At 38.5% G+C, this 25857-nt stretch overlaps 2 protein-coding genes and 2 long non-coding RNA genes across 7 annotated transcripts in view; 1 reads left to right on the top strand and 3 right to left on the bottom strand.

The window, feature by feature from the left end:
- Positions 1–1446, bottom strand: part of LOC309500015 — a 2839-nt gene extending 1393 nt beyond the window's left edge. Inside the window, exon 1 of the long non-coding RNA XR_014206442.1 lies at positions 1027–1446. This is a non-coding gene — a long non-coding RNA (uncharacterized lncRNA). The remainder of the gene's footprint in view (positions 1–1026) is intronic.
- aspa (aspartoacylase) overlaps positions 1–6861 on the bottom strand; it is a 52970-nt gene extending 46109 nt beyond the window's left edge. For all 3 annotated transcript variants that reach the window (XR_014206391.1, XM_082171492.1, XM_082171493.1), the window contains exon 1: positions 1453–6861. Coding sequence is in view for 2 of the 3 variants with exons in the window: in XM_082171492.1 (XP_082027618.1) it covers positions 1453–1694 (242 nt within the window). In the remaining variant the exon portion in view is untranslated. The remainder of the gene's footprint in view (positions 1–1452) is intronic.
- A 1697-nt stretch (positions 6862–8558) lies between these two features.
- pho (phoenix) overlaps positions 8559–25857 on the bottom strand; it is a 67794-nt gene continuing 50495 nt past the window's right edge. For both annotated transcript variants that reach the window (XM_082171368.1, XM_082171369.1), the window contains exon 5: positions 8559–13267. In XM_082171368.1, coding sequence (XP_082027494.1) covers positions 9857–13267 — 3411 coding nt within the window. In that variant the 3' untranslated portion in view covers positions 8559–9856. The remainder of the gene's footprint in view (positions 13268–25857) is intronic.
- LOC309500011 lies at positions 17708–19938 on the top strand. The gene is made up of 2 exons (XR_014206438.1): positions 17708–18514; positions 19185–19938. It is a non-coding gene; the product is annotated as an uncharacterized lncRNA (long non-coding RNA).

Below are 25857 nucleotides of genomic sequence, written 5' to 3'. Positions count from 1 at the left end.
TACTTTTACAAAAACTGCTTCTACGGGGCCATAACGTAAGATACAAGGTAATGGAGCCTTTTATACATTGTCGTGTTTCTTTAGAAATAAATAATGGACAAATGGAGTCTTCAAACGCCTCAGATGTAAAGTTATTCACTGTCAAAGTAACGCCAAAATGAATGGGAGTCAATGGGATGCTAACAGCAGGTGAAGTTCTGCTACAAGATGGTGGCACGCGGCCGGCTTCAACTTCCGGTCGACTTCCCTCCCGCTTGACTGTCACAGAATGGAAAGCACAGGATTGTGGGATATCAAAGGCAGCAAAGGCATTTATGATGCCTTCAAAAATCGATCAGATGAAGGTCTTTCAGGAGATGGGAAGTGAATTGGATTCGGATGGGCCTTAATGCCTTCCTACCTTGGAACGCGTCCTCCAAAGGCAGCATTTATCAGTTTTCGGATGAATGATATTAGTGAAGTAATGTAGGGAATAGTGAATGAGGGTCTAGGGTGGATTTCTAACACAACCAAAGTGCATAGGCTAAGATGTAAGTAGCTAAACATTTAATATTTGACAACTATTTTATGATAGATTTGTTCATCAGCTCACAGTAATATACAGTGATTCAAACTTAAATTGTTTCGACATTTTGAATTGAAAATATGATTTATTTTACATGATCCATGTCATTCATAACTGAATGCAACAAGAATCGTTTTGTGTCTATGTCAGATTAGACATACATTCAAATGAAAACAAATGTGCATATTTTTAAAATAAAATATTATTTGCAAATTGTTTAACTAGCCTACAATTAGATCTAGAATTTCTTACCATTCTAATTTCTTTATTCCCTTAAATACTGACACTGTAAAGTCACATTTATGAAGTTAAATTGAAATTCAACGAACACTTATTTAAAATATTTCAAGCACAAAGGTCCTCAAAAAGTCGCGCCACTGTCATGGAAATCAGCATTTGTTTCGTGTTGTGTATGATGCAATATTACAGGCTCTTCATGACCCCAATCATGCTTCACTCACGTTTCTCAACAGTCATGTTGAGCGGCTCGGATCAGCTGACTGCTCGCTCCCTCCATTGATACTTTATCGCACGAGTCAGTGATGTTGTGTAACGTAAATGAGACGTTTACACATAATGTGTTTTAAAAATAGCTAGACTGAGCTCAACGCAATGCTCCTAAAATTATTTTACTTAAAAACAGCGCGAGACGAAAAAATTGAGGTGCAACACAGCGGCCAAAGACGTCGAGCTGACTAATATGGTAGCCTAACAATAAACAACACAAATGCAACAATGTACCTCTAACACACACGAACAAAAGTTTTGCTACTGTTTAAAGACCATTGTTCTTACAACACAACAATACTGCTCAGTTTGATAAAACTGCTATTCATAAACGCGCCAGACAGTAGCCTACAGAAAATAACGTATCGCACGATATTTACCTGAGGTTCTCGGGAGTAAAGGCTCTGTTCAAATCCGTGTTGATGTACCTGGTACATTTCTCCACTGCTCTGGGATTGCTTATGAACGGCTTAGTCACCAGTCTGTTTCTTTCTACCTCGGCTGCATTTTGCATCCACATATTTACCAGCATAATGCCGGACATCTCATTTCCATGTGTGCCTCCAAAAATAGCCACTCGTTTGGCTTCTTGTAAACATGAAATATCAGTACGCGAACTCATAGCGATGGCTGCACGGACGTGCGCAGTTCACGAAAGACAGAGCGCAAAGTTTCCACACAACTGCCGTCGGCGCGATGTGACTGCTGTTTATATAATGGTTATTTGAAGGGTAAGCCTAAGCCCCAAGCTTAAGTGCGTACGTGTCATCTACGTTAAACGCGCATAGGTTGGGTTTCAACACATTCGCAAGTTGGCTGAATGTTCGCCATGGTCAAGTCAAGTCAAGTCATCTTCATTTATATAGCGCTTTTAACAACGTAGATTGTTTCAAAGCAGCTTCACAGAGATAAGCGTATAATTTAAGGTAACAGAGATTGTTTTGGCTTTATAGCAGAGTTAAGTTATTTTCCATCTAAAGTTAGTTTTGATTGATTTGCTTCCGTCGCAACGATCATTTGTTTTTAAATTAGGGGCCGCTAAGACGACACCATTCCCTCTACACAGACTTTAAACGCGAACCTGTGAGAAACGCTGATGGCGTTCACATGCGCATTTAGAATGGGTTCTATAGTTATGTGCATTTGAAATTACGCAGGTTTGGATTTTCCCTACAAGCCAAGCCTAAAAGCCAAAGTAAAAGTACTTGTCTTTCCTTATAAATTTTGATAAAGAATTTTATTTTATTTTGTCGCTTAGGGGTAGGAACGCGAAACGAATTTTCCCGACAACGCCTTATCTGTAGAGTGGTAGAGGGATCCTCCATAGGGACAGACTAGTTGAAACTTCAGCACTGCGTTGTCATCGGGTCCAGGCGAAGGTCCATCGTCAGATCTGGATACGGCCCGGATCCGGCAGGCTGCAGGAAAACCTCGGGATAAACACAGACACTAAAATTAGCGTAGATGCCATTCTTCTCATGATGTAACGAGTACATCAGGATTTATGGGAAGTGTTCCCGGTTCCGGCTGACCTAATCTATGCAGCCTAACATTAAATTATAGAAGTCTATAATGTATTATGTGAATGCTAGGTCAAAGAGATGTGTCTTTAATCTGGCTTTGAACTGACAGAGTGTGTCTGCTTCCCTGACAATGGTAGGAAGACTGTTCCAGAGTTTTGGTGCTAAATAGGAAAAGGATCTACCGCCAGCAGTCGATTTTGATATTCTAGGTATTATCAACTGGCCGGAATTTTGAGATCGCAATAGACGTGAAGGACTATAATGCGTTAAGAGCTCGCTCAAGTACTGCGGAGCTAAACCATTTAGTGCTTTGTAAGTAATCAGCAATATTTTAAAATTTATGCGATGTTTAATAGGGAGCCAATGCAGTTTTGACAGAACTGGGCTAATATGGTCATACTTCCTGGTTCTGGTAAGAACTCGAGCTGCTGCGTTTTGAACCAGCTGTAGTTTGTTTATTAAACGTGCAGGGCAACCACCCAGTAGAGCATTACAATAATCTAGCCTTGAGGTCATGAACGCATGAACTAATTGTTCCGCATTTGTCAATGAGAGCATATAGCGTAATTTAGATATATTTTTAAGATGGAAAAATGCAGTTTTACAGATACTAGACACGTGACTTTCAAATGAAAGATTGGTATCAAAGAGCACACCCAGGTTCCTAACCGACGACGAAGACTTAACAGAGCAGCCATCGAGTGTTAGACAGTATTCTAGGTTATTACGTGAGGACGTTTTTTGTCCAATAATTAGAAACTCTGTTTTTTCAGAATTTAGAAGTAGGAAATTACGAGTCATCCAATTTTTTATATCTGCTATGCATTCCGTTAATTTTGTGAATTGATTAGTTTCGTTAGGTTTTGAAGAAATATACAGCTGAGTATCATCAGCATAACAGTGAAAACTAATTCCATGTTTCCTAATGATATCTCCTAAGGGTAGCATGTACAGAGTGAACAGCAGCGGTCCTAGTACTGAGCCTTGTGGTACGCCATACTGAACTTGTGATCGATGAGACATCTCATCATTTACTGCTACAAACTGATAACGGTCAGATAAGTATGATTTAAACCATGCTAGTGCATTTCCCGTAATGCCAACATAATGTTCTAATCTATTTAAAAGAACGTTGTGGTCAATGGTGTCAAATGCAGCACTAAGATCGAGTAACACTAATAGCGAGATACAACCACGATCGGATGATAAGAGCAAATCATTTGTGACTCTAACGAGAGCAGTCTCGGTACTATGGTAAGGTCTAAATCCTGACTGGAAATCCTCGCAGATATCATTTCTTTCAAGAAAGGAACACAGTTGTGAGGATACTGCCTTTTCTAATATCTTTGACAGAAAAGGTAGATTAGAGATCGGCCTGTAATTGACTAATTCTGTAGGATCAAGTTGCGTTTTTTTAACAAGCGGTTTAATCATAGCCAGCTTAAAGTTTTTTGGTACGTATCCTAGAGACAAAGATGAATTAATGATATTAAGAAGAGGATCTATGACCTCTGGAAGCATCTCTTTCAGTAGCTTAGTCGGTATAGGGTCTAACATACATGTTGTCGATTTAGATGATTTAATGAGTTTAGTAAATTCTTCCTCTCCTATAGCAACGAACGAATCAAATTTTTCCTCAGGGAGGCTACAATGCACTGCCTGATGCGATACTGTAGTAGACGGTTGCATAGTTATAATTTTGTCCCTGATATTATCAATCTTATAAGTGAAGAAGTTCATAAAGTCATTACTGCTGTGTTGCTTGGAAACTTCTGGGCTTGAAGATTTATTTTTCGTTAGTTTAGCCACCGTTTCAAATAAATACCTAGGATTATGTTTATTTTCTTCTAATAGGGTTGAAAAATAAGCAGATCTAGCAGCTTTTAAAGCCTCTCTGTAAGTAATCGAGCTCTCTTTCCATGAAATGCGAAATACCTCTAGTTTCGTTTTCTTCCAGTTGCGCTCCATTTTTCTGGCTGCTCTCTTAAGGGCCCGAGTGTGCTCGTTGTACCACGGCGTTGGACTATTTTCTTTAATCTTCTTTAAGCGCAACGGAGCAACTGTGTCTAAAGTGCTGGAAAAGAGAGAGTTAAAAGTTTCTGTTGCAATATCAAGTTCTTCTAAGCTATCCGGGATGCTGAGATGATGAAACTGATCAGGAAGATTATTAATAAAGCAATCTTTAGTAGCAGAAGTGATAGGTCTCACATATTTGAAACACGGAGTCGGCTTTGAAGCCTTGGCTAAATGTAATTTACACGAGACTAGATAATGATCTGAGATGTCATCGCTCTGCTGCAGAATTTCAACGGCATCAACATTTATTCCGTGTGATAATATTAGATCTAGAGTATGATTACGACGATGAGTAGGTCCTGACACGTGTTGTCTAACTCCAATTGAATTTACAATGTCTTTAAATGCCAATCCCAATGCATCTTTTTCATTATCGATGTGTATATTAAAATCACCAACAATTAGTACTTTATCTGCAGTCAATATTAATTCTGATAGAAAGTCAGCAAATTCTTTGATAAAGTCTGTATGGTGCCCTGGTGGCCTGTATACAGTAGCCAGCACAAATCTCAAACGTGATTTATCGTTTACACTATATATTTTTACATTAAGCACCAATGCTTCAAAAGAATTATATTTAAAACTTGATTTCTTAGTGGTTTTGAAGCTATTACTATAAATTACAGCAACACCTCCTCCTTTGCATTTCAGACGAGGCTCATGTTTATAACAGTAATCTTGCGGGGTTGATTCATTTAAAGTAATGTAATCGTTTGGTTTTAGCCAGGTTTCTGTCAAACACAGCACATCTAGGTTATTATCTGAAATCATATCATTAACAATGAGTGCTTTTGAAGTAAGCGATCGAATATTCAGCAACCCAAGCTTTAGCATTTGCTCATCTGTATTATAGCTGTTTTTTATTTGTTGAACATCAATTAAATTTTTAACCTTAGATGGGTTAAAACGTTTTTTGGATTTCCAAATTCGGGGAACAGACACAGTCTCTATATGATGATAGCTAGGTGAAAGAGGCTCTATGTGATGTGATTTATCTGACCTGGGTGACGCGAGGCCGCTAGCAGACGGTCGGTTTAGCCAGTCTGTCTGCTTCCTGACCTGAGCCCCAGATTGTCATGTTTGAGCTCTAAGACTATGAGCCATATTACTAGAGAGAAGAGCAGCACCATCCCAGGAGGGATGAATACCATCTCTTTTCAACAGGTCAGGTTTGCCCCAAAAGCTTTTCCAATTGTCTATGAATTCTATATTATGTTGCGGACACCACCGAGACAACCAACCGTTAAGCGAACACAATCTACTAACTATCTCATCACTCCTGCGAACAGGAAGGGGGCCAGAGCAAATTACAGTCCTTGACATCGTACTTGCAAGTTCACACACCTCTTTAATATTAATTTTGGTGATCTCCGACTGGCGGAGTCGAACATCATTAGTGCCGACATGAATAATGATCTTAGAGAATTTACGATTAGCATTAGCCAGCACTTTTAAATTTGCTTTGATGTCAGGCGCTCTGGCTCCCGGCAAACATGTGACTATGGTGGTTGGTGTCTCTATTTTCACGTTCCGTGTAATAGAATCGCCAATAACTAGGGCACAATCATTCTCAGTGGGTGTTTCACTGAGCGGGGCAAATCGATTTGTTATGGTAATCGGAACGGAAGAGTGGTTTTTAGATCCGCGACTAGAGCGATCCCTCACTGTCACCCATTTGCCCGGCTGCACAGGCTCTACTTCAGCCGGAACCGACTCATGTAAAGTGTTCACTATGCTATGCACATCCAAAACATCTGAAGCTCTAGCACTCTTACTATCCTCAATTAAAGTTTGGATGCGTGTTTCTAATTCTGAAATCTTCTCTGTCAACCTAACTGTCTCCTTACATTTATCACATATAAATCCTATATTGTCGACAGAGAAGGCTATGCTAAACATGTGACATGAAGTGCAGGTGACAATAACAGGACAAGACATTACTCACCGTGTTTGTTGAGTGATTCTTACTCACCTGAGCTTTTATGAACTCAAAGGCGCGGGCGCGCGAGAGAAAAATAAATAAATAAAAATACCTGAGCGCACGGGTGGCGCGTTAACAGGCTAGCGAATTACTAGCGTTTTGTGCTAGTAGTACTAATAACAAAAGCTAGCGATGTCAGTTTAATCTGAGATGTTGGGTAAAATGTAGTAGTATAAACAACTAGAAATGGTAGTAAATGATGGTCACAACAATGTCACATGAGATTATACACGGACAACAAATAAAAACGAGCTGGTGACCTATGCACATACAAGGTATAGTAGTAGGTCAACTTAAAAGAAAACAAGTCTATAATGCTGTCAGAGAACAGTAGCTATAGGTTGCTACAACTCATTATCTGCAAATCAAATTAAAGTTAAAAATGAAAGCAAAGCGAATCAAATTAAAATGTTAATGGGGTTTAAGATATAGGCTATTAGTAATCTCTCTCTAAAATGAGAATCAGAGGTATTAAAATACAAATAAAAATGACCTGTGTCACAGCCCCTCCTCTGCCTTGCAGGGGTGGTTCCTCCTGCAGGCAGAGGAGGGTTGTTAGTGACCCACCTGGGCTCAGAGTATTTAAACTGCCTCACTAACCCATAATACATATGCTAAATAGAGTTTGGCCCAACACTGAACCCTGAGGAACTACCTATCAAACTGATTTTGATTTCCCAGACTAACAAACTGGGCACGATTAGTCAAGTAAAATCTAAATCAATCAAATACCATCCTGAAAAGGCTGCACAACTGGCTGGGTCTATCCACTAAGACAGAATTGAATATGGTGTTAAAGGCAGGACTGACATCTAACAAGACCAAAATACTGCAGTATCAACTAAGGAGATCATTTATGACCTTCACCAAGGCTGTTTCAGTACTATGCCCTGTTCTGAAACCTGATTGAAAGGGTTTAAGTATACTGTTTAGTGCCAAGAAATTGTGTAACTTATTAGCCACAGCACATTCCAGGACCATTGCCAGAAATGCAAGGTTAGAAATAGCCCTATAATTAAGTCAGAAACATCACATCCAGGATTCATAAAGACTGGTGTAATGCAGCTAATTTTAATTCTAGATGAACAGATCGAGAACTCTGTGATCAATTCACAATTACAGTAATATGAGGACTGATTGACTAAAGACAGTTCTTGATAACAGAAAAGGGGAGTGTATATAAAATAGTTTGGACTTAAATGTTCTTAGAATAATGTCAATGCCAAGCATTTCAAAATTCATCAAGACTCAGTCAAGTTATAAAAAAAATATATAAAGAAAACACAAGAGTGCGGTTGTCTGCAAGTAATCACAGTAGTGTTGAATTCATAGCAATAGCACAATTGTGAGTGATTTTTATACATAATAAACTAACAAAATATGTAAAAAATAAACAGAACGTCAACATTTGCACTTCTTAAGCAACACGCTCCTGAATAAACCAATGTGTTTTTTAACTAATTGTTTTAGCAAGATTCATTAAATCATTCATAAGATCACATTACTGGCATAATGACGTGACATGCAGAATCACCTAAAAATCTCCAACAATGGGCTCACTCGAATAATACATTTAAATTCGAGGACTGGAGGTGCTGTTTATATAATGATTAAAGTGATAGCTCACCCAAAATGAAAATTCTGTCATGGTTTACTCATGAGGTCCCAAACCTGTACGACTTAATGACTTACATCTGTGGAACATAAAAGAAGTTATTCGGAAGAAATGTTGGTAACCAGACAGTTCTGCTGCTTATTGATTAACATGGCATGGACAGAACCAAAAGACGTTTCTAAAAATATATTTTCTTATCCACATAAGTCATATAGTTGAAAATTGCTATAATCCATTTCAGCCCTCAGAAAAATTAAACGACAGGAAAACAATCATCACATAAAAATATCATCATCTCAAACATTTTTTAATATTTTGCAATGTAGTCATTCTTGAAAAAAAGAAATTAATGGATATAAGGTCAGTAAAGATGTGTTTATCACATGGGGGAAACCCATATTTGATTTCTCTATACATTTCCATTATGGACACATTATGCTTACGCTAAGGTCAGAATTATACTGACCAAACACACTGGATGTCTATAAAAATACAGATTCAGATGATAACTTTTCTTATTCTGTGCTCAGTCTAGTTAAAAGTGTATAATGTCTACACAATGAATGAATAAATTGAATGAATTTATATTTTCTAATTTAAAATAAATCCATTGATCCACAGATCATTGATCATCTACATATCTACAAAACAAAAAGTAAAGAAAAATAATATACATGTATGCATGTTATTTCAGCAGATGTTTTGTAATACAATGAACTGCCAAAATACTTTTTTTTACATTTCATACTTTTATTTCATCTTGCTTTAAATGAAATCAAGCTAAGTATCACAAACAATTCTTTAAAAAAAAAAAAAAAAAAAAGCATCACAGGTTTATACATTTCCATTTGTTTTTATTTGTAAACTCTTACTGCTTTCCTATTAATCTTTTATGACAATTCATCCTGAAAAGAAAATCTTTTACCAATACCTTTTTTTTTTTAAGGTCTAAAGGTCGGAGGTCTAAAACAACAACATATCAACCTCTGTGAAATTATTTTCTATCATTCTATCGTGTTCTTTCTTGTAGCTAATGCACCATCATTATGAATGAAACTGTGCTTTCGTCTTTTCATATGTTGTTTGTGCAACAACACATCAGCCAATATAGATGGTTCTCTTGATCCCTCCTTTAGGTTATTCTCTTCATATGTATCATGTTTTCTTTATGACTGAACAAAGATATTCCCATTAAACTCAGTTTGAACAGAACCTGCTCTGTCATGACACCTAGTCTTTTGGGTGCGTCATCTCGATTTATCGCTGTAGGTGAGTCAGTGTTAGGAAACATGGAGATTTCCTTATTTTCAGTGTACACCTTCCTCTTCTTTTTTATCCTTTGTATTATCTGCAGAAACCCCAGAATCTCACAATGAGGTAATAATAGTGGCCTGTCGGTCTGCATTTCTGTGTTTGAATCAATCGTTCCAGTATGTGACTTATGCTTTCATTCATTTCCTCTTTTTTTTCTTTTCACTTTCTTTGGAATCATCTTAGGTGGTTTCGACATCGGACTCTGAGGCTTTTCAAACTGCACTGTATGACAAGAACATTCCAAAGTCAATTCACCGCCTACATTTGTAATGCAATCAGAATCTTTTTTTCTTCATCTTCCTCTCAGGTGTTACGGTTTCTTGCATTTGTGCAGAGGAAGAGCTAAAGTCAGAATTGAAATGAATAGAAAAAGTTGACCGTTTCCTCTTCTTTTTGCGTTTAGTGCCATTTAATATAGCTTCTGTATTACTTTCCAAATGTTCAACATCACTTGGCCTTTCTTCAATAGACTGTTCAGTAGTTGATCTATCAGTTACATTATCAACCTGAGACCCCAAACTCGCATCCAGAGCAAAATCAACAGATTCATACTGACACTCTTCTGTGCCATTCTTCTTTTTCTTCTTCTTTTTCACAGATTTGAATTGTGTTACATTAGGTGACAGACATCGTTCAATTTGCTCTGATGTCTGTAAATGCTCAGGGTGATCAGTCTCAGTAGCTTCAAAAATTTCAATTGACAGGGTATCTGTAGCACTATTCTCCTGTAAGTATGCAGTCTTTTTCTCTTTGTCTTTTCTCTTCTTTTTTGTTCTTTTGAGTGTCAGCTCAGTAGTTTGTGACTCATTGAACTGATCCGTCTCAACAGAATGAACATTGTCCATACTATGAGTAACTGTATTAGTCTCTGTATCCACCTGCTCTTTTAATTTGTGCTTTTTCTTCTTGTTCCGTTTAAGTTCTGCAGTATTTCCTGACTGCGAGTCTAACACAGCATTTTCCAGTCCAATGAGGTCATCAACTTGAGATTGAGAACTTGCATTCTGACTTTTCTTTTTGTGTTTGGCAACATTTAAAACATGTGCTGCATAACATTCCAAAAGTTCAGCTGCATTGCTCTGCCTTCTTTCAATCATCTTTTGAGCTCGAAGTCCAGTGACATCAAACTGAGACACAGAACTCACATCTAGATTCAAATCAACAGATTCATACGGACGTTCCTCACTCCGATCTCTTTTTTTCTTCTTTTTCTTCCCTAAACTTAGTCTAGTTACACTGGGTGATTGACATCTTGTATTTCCCTCTGATGACTGTAAATGCTCAATCTGCTCAGTGGCCTCATTGGATTGAATCACATTATTTCCTCTCACTTCTGGAGATCTATCATCAATGTACTCAAAAAGTTCATTTGATGAGCTAATTATTGTTCTTTCTCTGTACTTGTTTGCTCTCTTTTTTGTTCTTCTGGATGGCGACTCACTAGATTGAAACTGCACAATGTCCTTGATATCTGAACCAAGCTCTAATTTCTTTCGCTCTTTTAGTTTCTGCTTTTTTGCCCTTTTCCCTATGTCCTTTGTGATAACAGTGTCAGTGTCATCTGAACATCTGAAATTATTTGGTTCTGCTGTGTTCTCTGACTGCATGCCTGATACTTGTTTTTCCAGTCCAATAATGTCATGAATTTGAGGACAACTTAAATTCTGACTTTTCTTCTTGCATTTGGCAACCTTTAATATACTTGCTGTATTACCTTCCAAATGTTCATTGACCTGATCTTCCTGTTGCTCAAACACTCCAGCATCAAACTGAGACATAGAACTCGACATAGAACTCACATCCAGATCAACAGATCCATATTGAGACTCTTTAGTCTCATCTCTTTTTTTCTTTTTCTTCTTCCCTGATTTTAATCTAGTTACATTAGGCGACAGAAACCCTGTAATTTCCTCCGATGTCTGCATATGCTTAAGTTGACCTGTCTCAGGAGCTGCACTGGATTGATTCCCTTCATTTATTGTCAACTCCTCTGGTCTATCAAAGTCTAAAGTTTCTTTTGATAGGATGTCTGTAGCACTATTCCCCTCTACATATGCAGTCTTTGTCCTCTCTTTGTCTTTTCTCTTTTTTTTTGTTCTTTTGAGCGTCAGCTCAGTAGTTTGTGGCTCACTGAACTGGACTGCCTCAACAAACTGATTTTCTATACCAGTCTGCACATGCTCACGCTCTTTTAATTTGTACATTTTCCTCTTTTTCCTCATAGCCTTTTTGATAACATTGCTATCTGCCACTGTAGATAAAATAATTTCGTCCAAGAGCTCAGATGTCTCTTCTGATTGTAAAACTGATGCTGCCGTTTGCTCTTCGGTTGTTACTCTATCCTCTACATCACATAATTCCCTGTTTTCTCTGCATGTTTTTTTAAGCTCAGTGACATAATCAACAGAACTCACTTTCTGACTCACATCTACATTTGTATCACATTCTATCAAAATAGTAGCACCTATTCTCTTCTTACCCTTTCTTTTTCGTTTAAGAAAGCTCATTCCAACATTTTTAAACAAAGGACTATCTGGAGTATCTGTTTCCATCTCCACCCCTATTCTTTGTTTACCCACGATAACATGTTCATAGGAACTTGAGTAAACTTCTCTTAATGGAGAAGCTAGTGGTAAATGTTTAGATGATGCTTGCACAGTCACAGTATCTATTTTTGTGACTTCAGTTTCCTTATGAGAACATGACATTGATTTTCTCCTTTTATTTTTATGCCTTGTTTTATCCTCTCTTCTTGACAGCAGTTCAGTATGTAGGACAACAGGACTCTGTCCTGTCTTTTGGGAATCAGTGTGTTTGGTACTGTTGACGTCATGAATTGTTAACGGCTTGGTTGGTGTTCTTGTTCCAATCACAGACACAGATTCTCCTTTCGTCTCTAATTGAGTTATGTCACTTTCATCGTCCTCATGTGCATGACGTTCACCATCACACCATCTTGGTGTTCCTGGTCCAAATATGGACTCAAACTGTCCTTCAGCCTCTATTTGAGTTACATCACTGTCTTGATCACTCTCCTCCATGTTCGCTTTAATAGATATGGTTTTATGAATTTGATTGTTATTATGTTTCTTCAATGGCATGAATAAGTCCACTGAGCCAATGTCACTGTCTGACTGTTGAATTTCATTCTGTACAGAAATGTGTCCCCCTTGGGGTGAAAAGAAGAAATTGCTTTTGTTGGAAAGGTGATTGTCAGTTCCTGATATGTCATCCTCTTGCTCCGTTTGATTGACTGCCTCTACAGTGTGTCTCTGTGTCTCTTCAATTACCACTAAATTGTTTCCATGTGGGTTCTCAGCACACTGAATGATCTGCTTATTAAGAGGTTGTCTGCAATTGGAAGAGTCTTCAGCATCTGAACATGAAGCTAAAACCTCATGTGTCTCATGTTGTTTTTCCTGCTCCTCAGAGAGAGAGACACACGAAGATTCTGATAAAGTCCTGGCTACAGCTTTGCGTTTCTTTTTTGATTGTTTTTTAACAGAAGCAGTGGTCTTGTTTTTCTTGGTAGATTTAGTTTTTCCTTTCTTCTCTTTTCCATCGATATTTAGTAACTGTTCTTCGTTGTCTTTTGACAGTGAATCCTGAATCCTCTTCTCCAAGATGGATTGTGTAAGCCATTTTTTTCTTTCTTTACCGTAACATATAACAAAAATGTTCTTATCCTGAAATAAAGGCAAAACAACAATAACAGATTAGTACACGGTGATAAATATAAATATATATGCATCACTCCGCTTGCAGCATTTCTCACACAGCAAGAGTCACAGTGGACAAGCAAACAACAATTTTTTTTTACAAATACTACTGTTGATGTGTCATGGAATGCAGTTTTAAGTAGGGCTGGCCTTAATAGTCGACTAAATGTTAGTCAACTAGAAGAGGCTTATATATATATAGTATATATACACTTTATTTATTTATTTTAATTATTATTAATATATATATTAATAAAAAGATATATATATATATATATATATATATTTATTTTTATTAATATATATATTAATAATAATTTTAAAAAAATAATAAAGTGTATATATATATATATATATATATATATATATATATATATATATATATATATATATATATATATATATATATATATATATATATAATACACATATACACATATACTCCTTCGTTATTTTAGCTGTGTGCTTAGGGTCATTGTCTTGTTGGAAGGTGAACCTTCGGCCCAGTCTGAGGTCCAGTGCATGCATGCATACATAAATACATATATAAATACATATACATATATATATATATATATATATATATATATATATATATGTATATGTATTTATATATGTATTTATGTATGCATGCATGCACTGGACCTCAGACTGGGCCGAAGGTTCACCTTCCAACAAGACAATGACCCTAAGCACACAGCTAAAATAACAAAGGAGTGGCTTCACAACAACTCCGTGACTGTTCTTGAATGGCCCAGCCAGAGCCCTGACTTAAACCCAATTGAGCATCTCTGGAGAGACCTGAAAATGGCTGTCCAACAACGTTTACCATCCAACCTGACAGAACTGGAGAGGATCTGCAAGGAGGAATGGCAGAGGATACCCAAATCCAGGTGTGAAAAACTTGTTGCATCTTTCCCAAAAAGACTCATGGCTGTATTATAGAGATGCGCGGATGGGCTATTATTTCATCCGCAACCGCATCACAAAACTCATCATCCGTCCGCCATCCATCCGCACCACGTTTTTGACCACTTTTCAAAACCGCACCCGCCCACCATCCGCTGAATGTATATATATATATTTTTCATTTGATTGGTTCATTTGATTGGTTCAACCTTTCCTGTAGCTCAGTGGTAGCACAACTTTCCTGTAGCTCAGTGGTAAGAGCATTGCGTTAACAACGCAAGGTTGTGGGTTCGATCCCAGGGGATTGCACGTACCTATGTATAAAATGTATAGGGTAACGCAATGTAAGTCGCTTTGGATAAAAGCGTCTGCCAAATGCATAAATGTAAATGTAAAACACCACCCGTCTGAATTTAATTAAAATATAATTCGTCACGTCATCCGCCCGATCCGCAGTTTATCCGCGGAGTCCGCGGCTGTACCGCCAACCGCGCATCTCTACTGTATTAGATCAAAAGGGTGCTTCTACTAAATACTGAGCAAAGGGTCTGAATACTTAGGACCATGTGATATTTCAGTTTTTCTTTTTTAATAAATGTGCAAAAATGTCAACAATTCTGTGTTTTTCTGTTAATATGGGGTGCTGTGTGTACAATAATGAGGAAAAAAAATTAACTTAAATGATTTTAGCAAATGGCTGCAATATAACAAAGAGTGAAAAATTTAAGCGGGTCTGAATACTTTCTGTACCCACTGTATGCATGTATGTATGTATGTATGTATGCATGTATGTATATATTATATATATATATATATATATATATATATATATATGTATATGTATATATTAGAGGTGGGCATAGATACATTTTTTTAATCTAGATTAATTTGGAAATTAATCTAGATTAATCTAGATTAAAATGGCTCATTTGAATTCTGCCGAAGGCATTCAGAATATGTGTGCTACCCAAATAATGACTATAAAAGTAAGTCTTTGAGAACGGGTTTCTCAAGCCAGGTGGCGCATTAGACCAGGGGCTCATCTCCTGTTTCCAAAATGCATCATAAACTGCTTGAGAAAGCTGTTCTACTCATAGACTGTAAAAGGTTACTACTGTACCGTTACCGTCCGTAGGCAACATTAGGTAGGCCTATGTTATTATCAACTACTATAGGCTATCAATTAGGGATGGGCGATATGGCCTAAAATCTATATTGTGATATACATTGCAGCCTCTTGCGATAACGATATACAGTATATTATAATAAAACCATTTCAGAACAGATTACACAGACCCATGCTAAACAACTGCTAAATGTATTTTTTTTTAAAGGGTGTATGTAGTTTTGAGAACATATATTGTGCAAAACTGTAAGTATACAACATAATTTTGCAGATAAATAAAATTTAAGTACACTAGCTGCAGAGACTTAAGTAGGTCTAATGTTTATTATGGCTTGGAGCTTATGAAACCCCAAATTTAAAATTAGAATATTGTCTAACTGATGTCTTTTCAGTTAAAAAGAAACACAACAACGATTCTTAAAATCGAGATGATGTGCTACACCACTAAGCAAGGCTGGATTAGTACCCCCAGGGGCCCCTGGGCACTGAAGCTCATGGGCCCCCTCCCCTACCTGACAACCACACCCTCCAAAGGAACACACACCAGGTGTGGGATTTAACATGCCAATCACTATTGATCAAAAGCTGAATGACTAGTTCACAAGACAATGATACGAAATACATTTTTCTGAAAAGTATGGCTGCACGATTTGGGGAAAATGTCATATTGTGATTATTGAGGTCAATATTGCGATATGCGATTGCGATATAGTAAACAAATGGTTTCATGAGTTAACTTGCTTATTTCTCAAGTAAAATGCACACACAGATTAGTGATAATGCTGAAATTTGTAGCCCATTTCTCAACTCAAACTAGAAACAACAACTAAATGCACTGTGTTTTCAAATTAAAATAAATTCAATATTGTTATTTGTCTCAATAATACAAGAGTTAAAAATAAATGTCATATTTACCTGTGCCTGTCAAACAGGTAGACCTAGGACATATACCGAAATTGTCAAACTGCACTGCATAAATTATAAATTAAATATAGACTAATCCTTATTATAGCAAAAAAAAAAAAAAAAAAACTTTAGTCAACAGCAGTGAGTCATTTTCTCTGTTCTTTTTGTTCTTTGATTAACTTTACTGACAGAAAGCTTTATTGGCTGCTGTCTCTTTAAGACCAGCTGACGGAGACGCGGCTCTCGCACGCGCCTCATTCTTTCACAACTCTTGACGTTCATCATAAGACAGCTCTTATGTTATGAAGATACTCGACAAAACGGACATTTTGGCATAATTGTGTGTGTTATTGTAAGTTCAAGCACGAAAGATAACTGTATTCTGGCGTGCTGTCTGTGCGCACGATACTGGCGCGCGCGCGTCTTTCTGTGTGTGTGTGTGTGTGTGTGTGTCACAGTCAGACTTTTGTCTTGTCGCACATGAATTGTTTAAAAGCATTTGCATGAATAAGAGATCATATAATGTAATGTACACTTTTAAAAAATTCTGATTGGATAATTATCAAGATCGAGGCAAAGCCTTGTGTATACTATTTTTATGTAGCAGCGAACGTGGCAAAAAAAAAAAAAAAAAAAAACTCCGATCACGGAGGGCCCCTCTCTGCGCAAGGGCCCCTGGGCACGTGCCCAGATTGCCCATATGGTAGATCCGGCCCTGCACTAAGATATATTGGAATGGGAATAATACGCGCGCGCTGGTATTCAGTGATATCATGTTTCGTTTTGAATTTGAGGTGGTAGAACGGATTAGTCGTGTGTTAACTTACCGAACTGTTACCCCACACACTCTGTATATAGTTTGCTGCTGCTCGTCTGACGGCTTAAACCCGAACCAAGTCCAAATAATGGATGTTGCACCGATCTTTTTCACCAGCTTTCACCTTCAGCCGTGTTTACTTAAGATGACGACGAATATGCGTTGCAGCCGGGTTTACCTCGCGGCCGCGGGTAGATTGCGTCATCATAGCTTGTGTAGTATAGAGCCATCTCCCAACCCAACTTGGAGAATAGATTAACGGCGATATTTTTTTTATCGCGCGATAAGAGTCTCGCGTTAACGCAGCACGTTAACGCCGATAACGGCCCACCACTAGTATATATGTATATATGTATATGTATATACACACATATACACATACACACTCACCTAAAGGATAATTAGGAACACCTGTTCAATTTCTCATTAATGCAATTATCTAATCAACCAATCACATGGCAGTTGCTTTATATATTAATAATAATAAAAAATTATATATATATATATATATATATATATATATATATATATATATATATATATATAATGTTTTATTAATATATATATTAATAATAATAATAAATAAAAAATAAAATTATATATATATATATATATAATATAATATAATATAATATATATTTATTAGGGGTGACCCCGAATAGTCGAAGATTCGATGCTTCGATTGGAGGAGCCTGATTCGACTACCGATCTCACGGTCGAATCTTCGCAGAGGTGTTATGAAATGAGGATCATACCACTTTAGCTATATAAGGGCGCTCAATGTCTGATTTCACATAGAACTACCGGTTTTCATACGTTAATATTCAGCCTATTATGATAATGCTATATATAAATATGTGCAAAGAAAGAAGCTTTTAATAAATATTTAACGTGCGTGAATAAATCCAAACACCCCGTGACAGATTTAAGTTTCACTTTCAATCCGTGACCGACAGAGGAGCGTCTTGGCGGCAAGGATTTAAATCTTTAACAATGTCTTGGATAAGAAAATCTAAAGTTTGAATGTACACCATCAGAAAGGATATTCTCCAAGGCTGGATTTAGCATCAGGAAAACCAGTCTTTTACTCTGTCTGTATCCGTTGGAGTCTTTTGTGCGCGCGGATAAAATGCATTCTAAAACACTTCTCCTAAATCAATCTCCTAAAATAGTTAAATAAAAATGTCAAATTATGTAAAGAAGCCCTCCTTTACTATAGCATTGCGTTCATGTTCTGGGTTCATCTGCTTATCTGCACATAGTATGGTTTCTTAATAAAGTGTGTAGGCTACTGTCTGTGTACATTAAGCCACGATAAAGTGCCTTTTAAGCGTTTTAAAAGCTTTTTTCACGTTAAGCATTTTAGAATGTCCCGTGGAAAACCAACTTGTTAACGTTGGCCGGCAGAAGTGCGATCATGGTTTTCCTTAATTTAACTATTTTAGGAGATTGAGTCGTTAAACGTTTTTCACGTTTGTCTTAGGCCGTGTGTCCACCAAAGCGTTTTTAGCCAGCTGAAAACGCTAGGCGCTCTGCTAAAAACGCTCAGCTGTGGGCGCTTGAGAGCGTTTTGGCAGCGCAGCGTTTTTTCAGTTGAGACGCTTCGTTGCTATGATACACAGTATGACATGTTACTCCAGTCCAAGCACTGTTTTTCAAAATGACGTTGTGGTAATCAGGGGATGTCATCTGGTAAAGACAACTATGTTCGGAGACCAGCAATATAAATTTTTCATCCATTTTTTTCCCCGTTTAGCTCTGCTGGTTGATGTCGTTGTACAAGCAGAATGTGACAGTTGGTCGGTGTGGTTTTAGTCCCACCCCTCCTCCACTGTGATTGGATGGTTGGGTAAAAAGTGACAGTGATGAGCGCTGCGTTTTACCCAAAGTTGAACATTCTTCAACTCGGCGACCTGTAAAAAACGCCGAACGCTCGGCGCTTCAGCGTGAAAAAGACGCTCAGCGCCTCGCTACGCTCATGGCGTTTTAAAAACGCGGCGCTCCCATTGAAAACAATTGAAAAAGCACGCCAGCCGCGAGTAAAAACGCTTTGGTGGACACACGGCCTTAGAATGTATTTTATCAGCGCGCACAAAAGACTCCAACGGATACAGACAGAGTGAAAGACTGGATTTGTTCTCTCGATCAGGTAGGGTACAAGTGATTTCAAAACTTTTCAGCCGGTTCTAATTTGATTTTTGGATGCTGTGAACATTTTTAGCTAAAAGGCTGCGACTCCAGTTTAGCATGTATTGTTGTTTCTGCAGTTAAAAAGACAAAGTTGAAAATTCTGGCTACTATCGTTATTTTAATCATTTCTTTATTTAAATTGTATTTATTGATCTGTCAGGGTTATCTAATCTAACTATTTGTGGCTTATTGTGTTTTGAATATATGTTCCCCTGCACTTTAGGCATTTTGCACACATTTGCTCATCTTGTGACTTGATTCTGATTTATTTCGTTTTGTATTTTTATTTATTAGAAAGGTATATTCTATTTAATTAATTGTTTATTTTTTCGGTGCATCGATGTTGTGCTGTACTTAGAGCAGGGGTGGGCAAACTACGGCCCGCGGGCCAATTACGCCGCCTTCACACTGGCAGTTGAAATCAGCTCCGATACGGCTACGAAACGACCGGAAGTCATTCATTTCCTATGGAGATTCGCAGACCGCATGCGAATGGGTGCGAACCGGGTCCGAACGAGTGCGGTGCGAAAAAAATCGTGTCCGTTGGTCATCCGGATGCGTTAAAAAAAATTGAACTCTTGCGAAAGGCTACGGACGGTTCCTATCCGACAATTCCAGGCGGAAGTTAGCGTTGCTATGGTACTGATAAACAAACCTGAATTCTCAACTTTTAATAAAATAAATAATGATTTTATAACGATAAGTTGTCATGTCATTTTTTTTATTTTCATGATTTTCAAACGTTATTAGGGCAGTTAATACAATTAAAAGCCCTATATACCACTATATCACATTTAGCCGACCTGACATATCAACGTCCTGGGGAACTTTCCTCCACGCAGCAGCCTTCCGATTAATGTCTCTATAACCCTCATCAGAGAGATCATACAGAATTGTACATTCTGACACTGACAAAATCAACCGTTAATCTCTCCGCCATTTTTGTTCTACTCGCTTCCGAAGCTTTTCAACGGTGTAGTACGACGTCCGCTGGGGGCGTATTGCGTATTACGGAGCTGATTTCAACTGCCAGTGTGAAGGCGGCGTTAGGCTGTTTAATCCGGCCCGTCGAGTATTTAAAAAATTGTCTTAAGATCGCATTCATTTTGCCTTTTTCTTGCAATACTTTGCGTTATATATATTGCGTTGCATATATTTGACAATCAGAATATCAGATATTTCATGCCATATAGCTAACAAATGTAAAAAAGGAAAAATGACATAAAAGCAGATCATAATTCATTCAGCGCTGTTGTGGCTGCGGTGTGTGTGTCACGTAACAAGCAATGACGCGTCACCATGGAAACCAAACAGACAGCAACATAGACTTGTTGCACGTTAATGTTTTTTCCTTTTTTGGAAACTCACAGAGAAAAAAATGTTTGGTAACCGCTTGCACACCCGTTTAGTTTTTCCTTTGATTTGTCTGCCATTTAGTTTCTTTGCTCCTCTGGATTTGTGGATGTATCCTGACTGATTCCGTTTACCGACCTTTATCGCCCGGCTTTCGACTACGCTCCCCTGTTTGCCATGTACCCAGTTTTGTTCATTAAATGTTTAGATCTGCCTTTGCCTTTTACGTTTTATTTTATTATTCTTAAAATAAATTTGTATATTCGTTTATTTCGTTTTTTCCACAAATGTATGACTTTTGGAAGTGCAAATTGATTGCCATATGCAGTTTTAATAAATTAACGTAACCTTCTGTCATTTTTACTCTTTTAAGTGTACACTTGCAGGTGTTTTGTTTCTAATTTACTGTTAGGCCCATTAAATAATAATAAGGATAAACAATATTTAAAAAGTAGGCCTATAGGCTATAATTATCTAACATCTGACTAATTAAAAATTAACCTCAAAACATAACATGCTAAATGGGGGATATCTAGCATAAAAAATTTATTGTCAATATTTCTCTCAGTTGTTGAATTTCGGCGCAGACGTTGACACAACTTAAATGTGTTTGCTCAGCTCGATCTCATGAAAGTGCGAATATCACGAATTGTATTTGTAGTGCTTATGATACGCAGTTTTCGCATGCATATGATACGCACTTTATGGCGTGTAATAGGCACGCACTCCGCACCCCTAATCCTAACCAAGGGGTTTACAGTGCGTAGCATATGCATGCAAAAAACATTTTTGGCGTATAAATGGCACGAGAAATAAAATTAGTGGTATAGATACACACTTTCATGAGATCGTGTTTCATAATCTGCTACTGGGCCGGCCCTCTGTCAAATTTTAAAACCCAGTTTGGCCCTTGAGCCAAAAAGTTTGCCCACCCCTGACTTAGAGCCTGCTCGCACGGGTAATTTAGCCGATTTAATACTTTTTTTTTGCATGTGAAATGCAAATCCTGTCTGCAGTGTGGACTTTCTGGAGTTATTAATGTTATTTCTTAGTTTTATTGATCCAAAATGTTTTATACATTTTCTTCTATATCTTTGTGTGATTTTCTGTACATTGTGGCTTTGAAATGTTAAAGCCCCGCCCCCATACACATGACTCGACTATTAGTCGACTATAGGCAAGACTTGACGATTCTGATTTGACTGAAAATCCATAGTCGGGGACACCCCTAATATATATATAGGCCTATATATATATATTTTTTTTTTTTTTTTTATATATATATATATATATATATATATATATATATATATATATATGTGTAATAAATAAAAAATTATTTTGACCCTCAAACTTCTGACCCTCAAAGACCTGTTAGGGGCCAATCACATCTGACGCGTTTTTGGCAGTGAGAGGCGCCTATTTTCAATTGGTTTCCTATGGCAGCGAGCGTTCTGCGCGCTGTTTAAGTCAAGTCAAGTCAAGTATATTTGTATAGCGCTTTTCACAATACAGATTGTATCAAAGCAGCTTCACAGTATTAAATTAAAATAATACAACAAGGTTTGTTTCAAGTGGAATTTATTGATTGATAAAATTAAATTAAATATCTCCAAAATATCCCCAACTGAGCAAGCCAAAGGCAACAGTGGCAAGGAACCAAAAAACTCCATCAAGTGACCTAATGGTGTCCTAAAACTCCATCAGGTGACCTAATGGAGAAAAAAAAACCTTGGGAGAACCCAGGCTCAGTCGGGGGCCAGTTCTCCTCTGGCATTTATGAGCTAGAGGCCGGATTGTAGTTTGAACTGTAAGATTAAAAATATTATATGAATGCCTGGCTGAAGAGATGTGACTTTAATCTAGTTTTAAACTGGGAGAGCGAGTCTGAGCAACGAACAGTATCAGGAAGACTATTCCAGAGTTTTGGAGCCAAATATTTAAGCGCCTGCTGCGCCTCGCGTTTTTGAAGTTGAAAATAAAGCAGCTCCAAGCGGAAAAAGCGCCCGACGTCATCGCGTTTTTTTCCACTGTCCAATCGAATGAATGGAGAGGCGGGCCTTCCGTTGTAGTGATGAAAGCTACAGTTGCTTGAACGCCCAGAGAGTGCGATGATGGAGGATGAACTTGGTGCTCTCGCGGGTTATCAGGAGCTTAACGACTTCACGAACCATCACTACCACAATGTTAACAGAAAGTAAATAAAGTTAATAAATGGCAGATTTAACGTTTACTTGACTGACAGGACAGCTGTTTCAGTGGTTGCCTAGCAACATAAAACACGCAGCGCACTGCTCGTTCTGTGTGATGGTAAGTGCTGTGTGCCTCGCGTTTTCGAACCTGAAAAACGCATTAGGTGTGATCGCGTTAGGCCTAAGGGCGCTTTCACACTGGCAGTTTAGTGCGGACCGGGGCACGGTTCGCATGAAAAATCGCTAATGTGAACGCTGTCATCGGACCCGGGTGCGCACTAGAGCAGGGGTTCCCAAACTTTTTCGTTCTAGGACCCACCTAGACAAGTATAATCAATCTCAAGACCCACTTGCACTGGTGCTACCAACTTTCTCAGTTGGTCGCACCAGCATGATTTGGTCGCACATTTTAATTTTTTTTGCTACATGCCATGGGATTAATCAATGCATGCTGATGGTCTTAATCTGCATTCCCTAGTTTTGCACGGATGTAAAAAGACTGACAGTGACAAGCCTTCATGTTAGCAAAATATTTTAAACTTTTAACTCTTAAAAAAACATGTATGTTCTTTAATGTTTGATTATAATTGTACCGTCTTCACATAGGGATGGGAAATTATACGATTTTATCAATAATAATAATGCCACTGACGATTCTGATTATCGATCCGATTCTTTAACGATTCTCTTATCGATTCTTGATAGCACTGTGTGGAAAAATGTAGTCATATGCTTTTCAAAAAAAACAAGGGGTTTTATTTATTTTAAAGCTTAAGCTTGAGTAAGCAAACTGTACTTTTTATGTAATTTATGTAATAAATAGAACTTTATTGTAAAGTGTTACTGATTCAAACGTCTCCTGAGTTCACTGTTGGAAAGATCAATTGTCCATTCATTAAAATGAATCGGTTCAAAGGAGTCATTAGTTCGCGAATTGGACGTGTCATGCGCGTTGTGTGATTATCCCAGCAGTTATAGGACATAGACATCCAAGATTTGTGTCAACACAGAAAACATTTCATCACTGGATAGTTTTTTTCGTTTAATTAAAGTGTTGTTTTATGTCAGCTGAATGTCTGGGACGCTTTTCAGAGAAGATAAGGCAACAACTTATTTAGCACAATGCTCCACATGAAACTTTGGTCTTCCGACCTTTTACCACCGTGTCGATTTATTTTGATTAATATGTGCGAGGGAGAGAGAGCAGGACAGCGCTTAGTTTGGAGACGGTGAAGTCTTTTTTTACACTTTCGCCTGGCTCCGAAGAGAGAGAGAGAGAGAGAGAGCGCGCGCGCGACCTAGTACTCTCTCTGCTCGTTCTTTCAGTCAAACATGCACTGTGACTCTGTCACAAGCGCAGCAGTTCATCTACATTACTCAGCGATCAAATAACACTTTGGCGGGCGCTAAAACTCATAGTCGTTTGGTCATTAATCGGACTGGTTTTGTTTCACTCATCGTAACGTAAATTTAGCTGCAGCTAAGTGCCTTTGTGCGACCCACTTTTTCTCACTGTGTGACCCACAAGTGGGTCGCGACCCACAGTTTGAAAACCACTGCACTAGAGTACCGAACCCGAGACTACCTGGAGGAGGTGGTCTGAGCTCAGTTGCTCCCGAACCGTGGCGCGGTTCGCGTTAATGTGCAAGCAACACGGACTCGGGTGCGTGCTTGTTCAGGAAGTATAGTATCCCGCGCATGCGTATCACTGTCGCATCAGTGAAAAATCTTCTGCGAACAGCAGAAACACGGCGTCCCCTGGATATGTGCTGAATTACACCATGTAATGAACAAACTTAGTTGTCTCTCACTATGTTGTGCATAATAGCACCAAAAAAACAGACAAATTACAGCTATGCTCAGTCGAGTTGTATTCTCCATGCGTTTTCCGTGTGCGTTTGCGATGACGTAAGATCACTGCAAACGCACCTGGGTTCGATACAACTAATTGAGTGTGAAACCAGACCAACGCTGCGGGGGGTGCCGGGAACTAGCGCACTCGGGTTCGGACCGCAGCAAACGAACCCAGTGGAAAAACGCCCTTAGTCTGCCTTTAAAATGTCCACCTTCACTCCATTTATTATCCTAAATTAGATGCACCTGTTTGAGGTCGTTAGCTGCATAAAGACACCTGTCCACCCCATACAATCAGTAAGAATCCAACTACTAACATGGCCAAGACCAAAGAGCTGTCCAAAGACACTAGAGACAAAATTGTACACCTCCACAAGGCTGGAAAGGGCTACGGGGAAATTGCCAAGCAGCTTGGTGAAAAAAGGTCCACTGTTGGAGCAATCATTAGAAAATGGAAGAAGCTAAACATGACTGTCAATCTCCCTCGGACTGGGGCTCCATGCAAGATCTCACCTCGTGGGGTCTCAATGATCATAAGAAAGGTGAGAAATCAGCCCAGAACTACACGGGAGGAGCTGGTCAATGACCTGAAAAGAGCTGGGACCACCATTTCCAAGGTTACTGTTGGTAATACACTAAGACGTCATGGTTTGAAATCATGCATGGCACGGAAGGTTCCCCTGCTTAAACCAGCACATGTCAAGGCCCGTCTTAAGTTTGCCAATGACCATTTGGATGATCCAGAGGAGTCATGGGAGAAAGTCATGTGGTCAGATGAGACCAAAATATAACTTTTTGGTCATAATTCCACTAAACGTGTTTGGAGGAAGAAGAATGATGAGTACCATCCCAAGAACACCATCCCTACTGTGAAGCATGACCGGGGCCATGTATTGCGAGATTTTGGGGAACAACCTCCTTCCCTCAGTTAGAGCATTGAAGATGGGTCGAGGTTGGGTCTTCCAACATGACAATGACCCGAAGCACACAGCCAGGATAACCAAGGAGTGGCTCTGTAAGAAGCATATCAAGGTTCTGGCGTGGCCTAACCAGTCTCCAGACCTAAACCCAATAGAGAATCTTTGGAGGGAGCTCAAACTCCGTGTTTCTCAGCGACAGCCCAGAAACCTGACTGATCTAGAGAAGATCTGTGTGGAGGAGTGGGCCAAAATCCCTCCTGCAGTGTGTGCAAACCTGGTGAAAAACTACA

The sequence above is a fragment of the Leuciscus leuciscus genome (assembly GCF_965113295.1).
Source record: "Leuciscus leuciscus genome assembly, chromosome: 5".
Taxonomy (NCBI): domain Eukaryota; kingdom Metazoa; phylum Chordata; class Actinopteri; order Cypriniformes; family Leuciscidae; genus Leuciscus; species Leuciscus leuciscus.
The sequence above is the reverse complement of the archived record's forward strand: the minus strand, read 5'-3'. Positions and strand labels throughout refer to the sequence as shown.